Here is an 11,333-nt window from a genome sequence, read left to right on the forward strand (position 1 = left end):
ATTTTAATTTTAAAGTTCATAAATGAAACTGAGTTTTTGTGCTGGGGGGGGTAAAAGTCTCTGTGTAATCACTTGTATTCTGCACTGATGTTTTTTCCCTGACTCTTTCCATACGTGATTCGCTTACATTCTTGTAAAATCTGAAATTTTCATAGAACTATAAATTCAGAACAGATTCATCATCTGTAAAAACAGACTTTATCAAGATAATCTAGAATAACATATATCTTACATGCTTTGGAAATCCTGCAGACCACATTTTACCTAATGCAGTATTACACCCTAAAAACAATACAATGCTGCCAGACCACAAAACATCCGCAGTTTGGGACAGCAGATGTTTCTACACATGCTTCTTTTTAAGACCAAGAAGCAACGCAAGGGAAAATAAAACAAAGTTGAACGTTAAGAGAGAAATGTAATATTGTAGAGCTGGAGGAAAACTGGATGGACAGAAATTTGAGTAATTAGCCTAAGAGTGCTAGGAAGATGCGGAGAAGTATTTGTCAAATGGAAACATATGTATATAAAAGAAAAAGGGGTTTTTTTGTGTGTAACTTTCTTAAATATAATTTAAATTTTTCTTAAAAATAGCATGTTCTTGAAAGCAAGAGTTAGTTTGAAGTACGAAATAATCCTGTCATGCTATGCCTGAAAAGACTTAACACTCAACCCTTTGATTATTTCTTTTCTTGCAGCACTGGATTACTGTAATGCCTTCTAATTATTCTTTAATTTTATTTTAACTTCAGCTGATCCCACAGTTAAGGACTTAATTGGAGGCTTCACTGCTCTGCATTATGCAGCCATGCATGGCCGAGCGAGGATTGCACGCTTGATGTTGGAATCTGAATATAGAAGTGACATTATTAATGCAAAGAGCAACGATGGTTGGACTCCCCTCCATGTAGCAGCCCACTATGGCAGAGACTCATTTGTGAGGCTCCTGTTGGAGTTCAAGGCCGAGGTTGATCCACTCAGTGATAAAGGTACTACACCACTTCAGCTGGCCATTATCCGAGAGAGGTCAAGCTGTGTGAAAATCCTTCTGGATCACAATGCCAACATCGACATTCAAAATGGTTTCCTGTTACGATACGCTGTGATCAAAAGCAATCACTCTTACTGCCGAATGTTCCTTCAGAGAGGGGCGGATACAAACTTGGGTCGCTTGGAAGATGGACAGACACCCTTACACTTGTCTGCTCTTAGAGATGATGTGCTTTGTGCACAAATGTTGTATAATTACGGAGCAGACACTAACACAAGGAACTATGAAGGACAGACCCCACTGGCTGTTTCAATAAGTATTTCTGGAAGTAGCCGACCCTGTCTGGATTTCTTACAAGAAGTGACAAGTATGTATGTGAGAGAAGTTAATCACAGGACACAAGGTCCTCTAAAAGCCTTCTTTGAATTTAACCCCAGAAAAAAAAAATGCTTCCTCTCTGCCCCTTGATGCTATTTAAATGCACTAGGAAATTTCTGGGAAGGTGAAGGGATTGTGATACTGGGAATCTCTTGCTCGGCAAAGATGCTAATGTTAAGTATATTTCATTTAAATTAGTTTTGTTTAAATAGCTACAGGAAGCATTCATTTAAAAAAGTGAACTGTGAAACCTCATTGTGTGAATGGCCTTAGCACTTAAGAAAGATGTTTGGGGTCTGGGGCTTTGTTTTGTTGTTTGTTTAGGGGGTTTTAGTGTCTTTTGCTTTTTTCTTGTTTTAATTGCTGTGCAAGTACTCTGCAGTTGCTGGCTTTTTTCATCTGGCACTGCAACTAGGGCAGAAAAGAGCTTTTGCTGCTTTGTGTTCTCCCATATTCTTCTCTCTCCTTCCCTCTCCTAAACCAGACAACGACATGGCTTAGTTCATTGGTGCAACTTCAAGAGGTTTCCTGTGCTGTGTAGCTTTGATTTGATTTTTGTGGATGCCTTTGAAATATGAAAGATTTTAACTCGCTGCGACTTCTGGTATTTAAAGAGGGTATTAGGCTCCTAATATTCTGGTCACTTTTGATTATTGGGTTTTGGTGTACTATATACTGGAAGCTTTCTCTTATTCGGCATAGAATGCTATAATAGTGTTTCATAATTACAGAACTGAGTAAAGCATTTGGGAATTGCTGACTAGGAGTTTGCTAATTCAAACATGTTAAGGTGGCCTGATAAACTATCATCCAATTAGGCTGATCTTTGCACTACAGAGGATGGGGTATTTCATATATCCTTTTTCTACCCTACAGTTCCTTTTATTTGGATGCTTTTTATGAGAATTAAGCAATTTATATACTCTGCAAAGAAACTGAAATCTAGTGTGGGCTGGGGGTGAATCAGCTGAGATCTGTTGGCAGTAGCTGACACAAGCATTTGGAATTTCATTTTTGCCTTCATGATTTGTGTTGTTATTTTTGCTCTTGTCTGAAATCTAAAGAGAGTTTTTGGAAAGGTCGAAGCTAATATTAAGAAATACAAGTAACTAAGAGATGCTATTTTTGTCTGCCCTTTCTCATTCAAACACATCTCTTTCTGGTTTCCTTTTTGGGAGCCTCTCGCTATATGGTAGCACCATCAGGGTTATTAGTAGACGATATAATATCCAGACTTGCAATATTTCAGTCTCAGGATGCATCAGTGAGTGTGAAGGCTTAGGCTGCTTCCGTGTTGCCTCAATGTCTAAAGACTCATTTAGAAAGCTGGAAACTGGTACTGTAACTTGCTTTGCAGATTCCGTATCTTTAAGGGTTTAATGTGAAGTGAAAAGTGAATTCTGCTACAAGCAAAGTAGCTTAAATTTGTGGGCAGTGTAGCAGTGTTGGAACTATCCCAGTTTTGCGCTGATGGAAGGAGAACTGGGAAAGCAGGGAGGACTGGTGCTGACAAAAACACTTCAGCTTTGTGCATCTGAGCAAAGTTACTATGAGTATGTGTTTACAAACAGCTATAAACAGACTCTGCTGCCCTTATTATAGATATCCAAACACTGTCTTCCATGGTATTTATGAATAATCACTTTAATGAGATGGTGTAGGAGAGATTCAATGGATAAAGTGCAAGCTGGGATTTTGGAGTTCCCAATTAGATCAGACTGCATACAGGAATTGTTGGGATCTCGCACTGTGGCACTTCGGGGAAGAATCTTGTTTCCGAGTCTATTGCAATATATATTTACTAGAAGAAAAACTTACAGACATTTTAGAGAATTCCTTTAGTGGAAGTTTTCCTGAAATTAACTCTTGTGATTGGTAACAGTGCCTTGGTTGTAGGACTTTACAGGAATTCCTACTTTGTTTATTTGAACATCATTCTAAGTGCTTCATGTAGAAATCCGAGGCTGTAAGTTTTCTGTGTGCACCCGGAGTTTTGAAAAGTGTATTTGATAGTGAAATGGGAATTAGTTTTTACTTTGCAGTAGGTTTGAATTGTTAAGCTTTAAGATTAATATATGAATTGCCAAAGAGTTATCAAACTGATTTGTGGCTTCAAGTGAAAACGGTCACATGCGTCATATATATGGGATGCTATTTAGCAATCTGCGTGTAAGATGTAAGTAGCTATTTGGTTTTTATACTTGGAAAACATATTTGCACAGTTTCAGTTCCTTAGAAAACATGTGAGTTTCTTTTGGTTTTGGTAGGTATTGTGATCGGTAATAATCACAGCCTTTTGCCCAGGTCCAGCCAGGAAACCAAGCTCTCAGAAATACTCAATATTGGCCCTGAAAGTCTGCAAGAAGATACTGGATTTGGGGATTTGACCCAAAGGGTTTGATACTCTTCCTGGTTACAGGTAGAGATTTGTTTGCTTCTAGAATAATCTCACAAGGAAGGAAGTTACTCTGTAGTCGCGTCTCAGTATTTAAGCATGAAGCTGCAAGTTAGGAACAGCAAAGCTTTTCATCATGAGTCTGCCGCTAACTTGGAGTTTAGCCAGTCACGTATTATTTTTCTCCCCTCTCTTTTACAATGCAAAAATGAGTAAACTCTACCTGTGAAAAAACAATGTTGAAGATGAAAATTGCTCAATTATTGATCACCTTCCTTTTCCTTATCTGTATTATGCTTTCCTACTCCAAAAAACATTTATTGGCAACCACCATTGTGCCTGAGATTATTTGATAGAGTTGTTTTGGAGCGTTTCGGTTTTAGGAGATCTGAATCTGCCTCTCGGGACTGTCACTGGTTCAAGCTTGGAATAGACTAATTCAAAATTAAGAGATGCGTCTATATAGGAAGATAGAGATACATATAGACATTTTCTGGTTTTTGGTAGTGTATATGTCTACAGAATTAACATGTACAATTACAGTCCTGGATAGAAGGATTTATGCTGAAGTTGAATGGGATCTGAGACTATTAAAACTTAGGGTGCTAGAGGTAGGGAAAAATGCAAGTATTTGGAAAAGTACTTTAAATAAACTTTCGGGTACTAGAAATTTGATTATGGTCTCCAAAGGGGAATAAAAAAAGCTTGAATGCTTCCCCCTCCCCATAGTTCTTATTTAATTTAATCACTGTTCAGATAAGATAGCTGACAAGAGAGTCTGTGACTGGCCATGCAAGTTGCTTGTCTGTGTCGAGGCTAATAGCGAAGTAAATGGATACGGCAGCTGCAGTGTAATGTGGCGTGTGTGTTAACAGGTATCAGAATAATTTCAGATCTGGAACAAGATCTAAAGGCCATCAAATGAATGAAATTACACATATTTCATTTATGTACCTTTTTGTTACAGATTTTCAAAAGGCAAATCTTTGGTTTTGCCTGGAGAGTGTAATGTCGTGTTTAGATTTATGTAGCACTCTAAACGTGCAGAAAAACTTAGACAAAGCTCCTGCTAAGGAAACCCTTGCATATTTTTTGTCGTTATCCCTTTGCTAAATAAAGGTAATTTTTCACTAGGATTTTTTTTAAGTGGAAGAACATTTTAAGAAAGGGTCTCTATGTGGTTTAAACTTCTATGAATACAGAATGTCATAGTGAGCCAAGTAGACTTCTATGTATTATATTATGTGGCTAATCACAAAGGAAACAGTACCTTCACATTTGTTATAACATAGAACAACTTTGCTGGAATTGCAAGCTTGGACTGTTTGCTTCCTTGGTGCTGCTAGAAACCTTGCAGTAATGAATGCAGTCTGCTTTGTCGTGCAGAGTTACACAGGGAGCGAGGGTAAGAGGCTTATTTTACAGTGTTCATTTTAGCCGGATCAGTGATAAATACTGTCTGAATCGTGACTGCTTTCTGCAGATTGCACGGACCTATTTGCTGAAGGCCAGTATCATTTTTGATGCCTTTATAAAGACATAACCCAATCTTTCTTTCTAGAAAGAGGGAATACTTGTTTAACTCTCAACGCAGAATCACCTAGTGTGATAGTGAAGAATGTAGCTACTAACTCAGCTGTTTACATTAAGCAGTTGAATTCTTGTATTGCTTTATATAGTTGTACTCTTTGGAAGAGTGTTTTGCAGAGGCCTAAGTGAAAAAAAGAAACAAATATGTGTTTGTACCTGTGGGATGTAAAGTGTAACCACCCCCCACTCCCATTTGCGTGCACATGCTGTACTCTTAAAAGAATAGTGTAACAGTGCATCTTAGTCCTGTCTTCAGAGCACTTTACTTACTGTCTCCTAAAGATAGGTGAACATTCTGGTATTGAAATCCTTAGGTGAATTTCCACAGCAATTTCAGTAAGTCTGAGTTTATAAAGACATTACAAAGGGTATTAAGAAAATAATCTTACCCCAGCACATTCAAATCTTAATTTCATTGCTAAATACACCTGTTATACTTAACATTGAGCTTTACTGGCATCCTGCCTTTCCATATATAAATTTTCAGTCCAAAGTACACTCCTCGTTGGTACCTATTTTCTGTGCCAGGTATACTGAAATCTAATAGGCATCTAAAACTCACTGTGGAGAATTATTTCTCGAAGAGCAATGCAAGCATACTTCAAGCTCAAGTATTCTAACAGGGGCATAGTGAACGCAAAATTAAACTAGAACTTTCAAAACAGCTTGTATATGATATCCAGTAAAAAAGATTTAAAAGCTCTTCGTCCTCTTGAGCTGGATACCTGTTCAAGGAGTTTGTTCGCTTTCTCAATGAACACTCTGTAATTCTCTTTCTCTCTAAATTCAGCCCTGCATATCTTATATTAATATTTCAGACTATAGAGTCTTGACACTAGCTTTCTCTGATACTCTGAATGCTGGAAAGTCAGATATCCTCTCTGGTTATCCCCCTGCTGTTTTTTACAGAGTACAAGACAATGCATTTGCTAAACTGTTAGACCTACTCCTATTCCAGTGAATTCCTATTGAGCTCAGCACAGCGAGGTACTAGGTGATCGCATCCTTTCAGTACAATCCTGTTTGTGCATCCTCTTCAGTGTGTTTCTCGGCCAATGGGTGTGAGTTTCCAGTTGATAAGGTCAATTATGTTTTTGAAATATATACCCCCAAAAAAGCCAACAAAATCATAACTAAATTTATGCTGGCATTGGCAGAGTTCCTTCACAGTTGTGAAATAAAGGATGGGTTTGATAGTTAGCTGTGGATATAAGTACTTATTCTGATGCTCAAGAGGAACTGAGCTGCCACCAGCCGTACATCAGCCTGGCTTAAACTTTGGTTTTAATGTTTCACAAAACCTTTATTTTTAAGTTTCCTTTGTAGTAAAGAGAAACTACCAAATGGTTTCTTGCTACTGCTTTCAGCCTTTAAATATTCCCAGGGGAAGCAGAAACTCAGTTTGAGAAATACCACTGTAAGTTGTTTCAGGTTTATTTTATAGAGAAATGTATTAATATTTCAGGGAAAACTGGGCAGCTTCTGAAATATGTCCCCCATGTTGCGTTTCATCTTTTGACTTCAGAAACTGCCCATCTGCTTCAAGCCTGTGGCACTGATTGCTTTTAAAAGCACTTTCGGTTTGTTTAGTAGGTAGAACAGTACATCAGAGAGGATCTTCTTGCAGCCTACAAGTGTATTAATTTCAGTTACTCCTAGGTTTTCTCTTGGGTAACAGAATAGATCAGTTCATGGTTTTTGCTTTGTGCGGGTGCTCTGTATCTTCAGCGGAGAGCACTGGTAGGGATTCTCCCTTTCCACCTTCACAATGCTTTTGCTTAAAACTGGGTGAGAATCTCTAAGAATCAGTGTTGTCAGAGGTATGCGGTCTAATATTATGTCTTTATGATCTTTAGAGACCTATTAAGTGTATTAAGTGAGTTAGTGTTTTGTTTCATGGGGAGCATGGTCTGCATAGGAAAAAATAGGCAAGCACAGTCTAAATGCCTATGCTGCGGGGCAGTTGTAATGATGACATACAGTTCTTTGTATAGGTAGTAAATCTTAGATGTAAGTTTTGTCTGCCTTTGGGACAGAAAGCAAACTGCCAGATAGAATAGAAGAAAAAACTTGAAACTGCAAAAAAAGGAAAGGAATGGAGTATTGAGTGGGAAATCAGGGTTAATTGTAATAATTTCTTGCTGTTAAAACATGCATTTTAAAAGGCATGTTAAATGTTGCTAAAACATTGCTTTACCAGACAAGGCCAGTATAGTAATCAGAATTTACTTAAATAATGAACTAAGGCTTTAAAAATAATTATTAGTTATGTAGGAGAAAAAAAACAGCTCAGGAACTTTGTTAGCAGTTGGAGAGCTGAGCTAGGAAAATGCTTAAATTTCATATGTACTGAAGTCTGCTGCCTCTGGAGAGAAAAAATCAAAAGGCAAATCCTCTTTATTTTGTACCCTGATGTTTTACATTTCTTGTCTTTGAAAGAAACTTTTCTGTCATGTTTGGGAGAACACACACAAGAGGTGCATTGGTGGGAATTTCTACTTTACAGCACATAGCACGAGCTGTGGAAGACAAAAGATGAACTGTACATCTCTTTTTTTTCCCCTATAATTAATACCTTTAATTTATTTATCACTCCAAAGCTTGCAAAATACAGCAACAGCAGCAGGTATTTGCTGCCCTGATGGTCACTCGGTCTGTGCAACAGCCCAACAATAACCCAGCTACTCCAGAATAACCATCACCAAGGTGTCCCTTTGAGATGGGATCAGGGATGTGTTGGGCCTTTTTTTAAGGTGTTGAGTAGTTTTATGTGACTGTTTCGCATGATAGTGGTAATGGGGTCAATCTTACCTTTATATTTGTGGGGGTTTTCTGTTTCTTTCATCTTTAATTCTCTTCCTTTCTAGCTTATTTGCTTAAATAACTTTCCGAACTTGTGATGTGGGATATAACCAAAGCTGCTAATTCCTAATCGTTTTTAAGCAGAACTTTATTCATCATTTAACTTGTCTTACTTTGCCAAATTACTAATAACATTTTTCATTTGCCAAACCAAGGTTCACTGACATTGCTCTGTAATCCTGTATTTTTTTCCCTTTTTCATTCAGATGCAACCAAGAATGAGTAAGTGTTCCAGACACCGTTTCTAATAAATCACAAATGCATTAATAACCCTGGAATTTGCAAGGCGTGACCTAAGACACTAACAGCCACTAGATGTAGCAACTGGTGCTGAACACTGGAAATGTCCATTGTTAACACATTCCCAGGAAATATTTTTAGGCTTATCGGGGGAAAATGTCATACATTTGATAATCGGGTCTTTTTGAATTAGCTGATGACCAATTCTTCTGGGTCTTTTGTCTGTTCCATTTTGTTCTCAAAAAACCCCGTAGGATGTTAATTAAAAGGCATTAATTTCTGAAACCAGAAATCAGTGTCTCATTGCTGTATTATTGTACTCCACTACAGGAAATACACAGAGCTCTGAAGTCCTCTATATCCTCTAAGGCTGCTTTTTGCAATTAACTTTAGAAATGGTGCATCCTTTCTGAACCCTATTTGCATTTGAAGCATTAGAGCTATTTCTTTATCACCATAAAGATTCCTCTGTTTGGTTTCTTTCCAAAAGTAACTTTTCTTTCCCTGAAGCTTTAGCATTCAGCTGCTGTCCAAGTTGTATAAATTCATTCCTTCAGGTGGCATAAAACAAATTGCTAAGAAGAAACCACCAGTGGACAAAGTAACACATGATCTGTATTCTGAATCATGGCTGAAGGAGATAATGAAAACTCAATTTACATTTAGATATTGTGGTGATAAGTATAATAAAAGTATTTTAAACTTACATAAAGGAAACTCAAATTTTCATGTTCTTATTTTCAAATCTAATTTCTGTAAAAACAGACTGAGATGATTTTCATGCATTACTTCTGCTAGCTTACATCAGATAATTTTAGTGCTGAAGGTAAATCCCAGTGTGTACCTGTCTGTCAGCCCATTTCTATAGAAAAAGCCATATGTGGGGGGGGAGAGGAGGAACTTGCTTAAAAGGGTAACTGAAACCATGTACAGAATGCCCAAAGTAGAAAACAGGAAATAGTTTCATAATGTCTTCGTGCTTACCATGGAAGCCTAATAAACTCATAATGTCAGTGTCTATTTAGCTGATAGAAGGTTTATTGCTGAGCTAGGAGGGGGATGGAAGAAGGGACGGGCTCTGGAGCCAGCTCTGGGGCTGGCTCCAAAGAGAAAAACCCTCCGGTCTCCTCCACACAGGCTGGTGCCCCGTGAGCTGACAGCATCCTACTGACCACTGTAAAGCCACCTTTGAGCCCTGTACAGAAGGCATTTCCTCTTTCAAGAACATGCTGCTTAATGGGTGGCAGCTCAGGAAAGCTAATTGGAAATGTCCATCTAAGTTATTTCAAGTTGCTTTTGTTGTTTTGTGTTGGTTTTGAAAGAAACGATTGACTCAAGCAGCCAGCTCAGTAAAATCACCATGCCTTTCTTTGCAAGAGCAAGCACTGTCTCTTACCATTATCAATTATACAGATTATGGCATATATAGCAACAGATTATCTTGGTAACGGCATAAGCACCTACGTTGTTCATGGAGTGTTTTGACTCAGACAGCCATCAGGTGCCATAACTGTGTAAACCTCTGGTTTTGTTTCTTCAGGCCATGACACAGTTAAGGAAATGACCAAAATATTGATTAGCACAGCTTCAATGTGTTCTTGGGATCATTTCCAAAAGGATGTAGCAGAATGAGGAAGAAGCACAAAGGCAGACAGCTAGTTAGGTCAGAGGTTTGGAGTGGTTTCCATGGTGGGAGGTTATTAAATAAAGTCTTCAGCTTTGGAAAGAGGTACCGAGCGTGAGTGGAGGATGGAGATTAATATAAAGGTATGTAAAATCATGACTGGCATGAGAACAATTACGTGGGGGTTTTTTGTCACTCCAAGAATGGTCGGCACGCAACGAGGCCATCAGGAAGCAGATCTAAAATAAATAACAGCACTTTGTAGTTTTCCAGCCAACGCCTAATTATATTGTGAAATTTGTTGCCACAGGATGTTTTGGATACTGAAAGTATGAATGGGTTCAAAAAGCCTAAGACAGATTTGCAGAGGATAGGCCATTCACAGCTATTAAAGACATGGATCTGTGTGCAGTCTCTGGTTTAGGAAGGCCCAAAGGCCCCAGTGCTGAAAGCTAGAAGGGTGGATTGGGACAGGCTTTCTCAATGTCTTGTTGCTTTGCTCTTTTTTCTTTCTTTCTTCATCGGGATCCATGGCTGGCTATGTTCAGATGCAGATGATCCTTTCTTACATTATTTTGCATGGGGGGAACAGTTTTTCAAGGTGCTTGAGTTTGAAGATTTCCTGTTAAGAAGGAGTTTGAAAAAGAACTGATTATTGTGGCTAATTCTGCAGTTCGTGTGCTGTCAGGAAAGCTTTTCCTCTCTGGACAGTGGTTAACTCGGATTTTCATCTCTTTCTGTTTGATGGAGTTGTGGCTGCATCCAAAGCCTAAAGGCTTTGTCTTCTCATTAGAAGGGCTAAAAACAATCTTGAACTCTGCCACGCGATCCTGGAATAACTTTTGTAAAGCCTCAGTCTCTAAGGAAGCTGCCTAGTCCTGTTATAGTTGAATATATAAGTCTTTGTCTTAATGTTAGAAAACGACTGAGACTGAGGGTTCACACACACACCCCCCCCCAGGTTACAGTGATAGGAAAAAGGCCCCAGAAAGTTAAATGAAGGCACTAACAGTGTTTCTTATAGTGCTTAAGTGTATTTTGCCACCTCATGGGAATCCTCACGTGGATAATGTCACTTTGCATTGGCATCAGTAAAATTATGTGCATGTAAAAATATTTTTAGGATTCATCCCTTGATTTCACTGAATTATGGTTCATCAGAAAGGTGTTAACTTCCACCCTTTTTCTCTTGTAACTTTTCCCTTCCCTTTGTCTCTTAGAAAGCGGCAAACATCTGTGATTTTACTGAGAAA

At 38.4% G+C, this 11,333-nt stretch overlaps 1 protein-coding gene across 8 annotated transcripts in view; it reads left to right on the plus strand.

The window, feature by feature from the left end:
- The window catches only part of ASB7 (ankyrin repeat and SOCS box containing 7), a 56,576-nt gene that overhangs the window by 16,056 nt on the left and 29,187 nt on the right, over positions 1-11,333 (plus strand). For 5 of the 8 annotated variants that reach the window (XM_080626194.1, XM_080626190.1, XM_080626193.1 and 2 more), the window contains one exon: positions 753-1,358. In XM_080626194.1, coding sequence (XP_080482320.1) covers positions 753-1,358 — 606 coding nt within the window. Of the gene's footprint in view, positions 1-752; positions 1,363-3,673; positions 4,141-8,422; positions 8,630-11,333 lie in introns of those variants that run through there. The other 3 variants (XM_080626197.1, XM_080626195.1, XM_080626196.1) reach the window with 3 other exon arrangements.

This window comes from Psittacula echo, assembly GCF_963264785.1.
Source record: "Psittacula echo genome assembly, chromosome: 10".
Classification (NCBI taxonomy): domain Eukaryota; kingdom Metazoa; phylum Chordata; class Aves; order Psittaciformes; family Psittacidae; genus Psittacula; species Psittacula echo.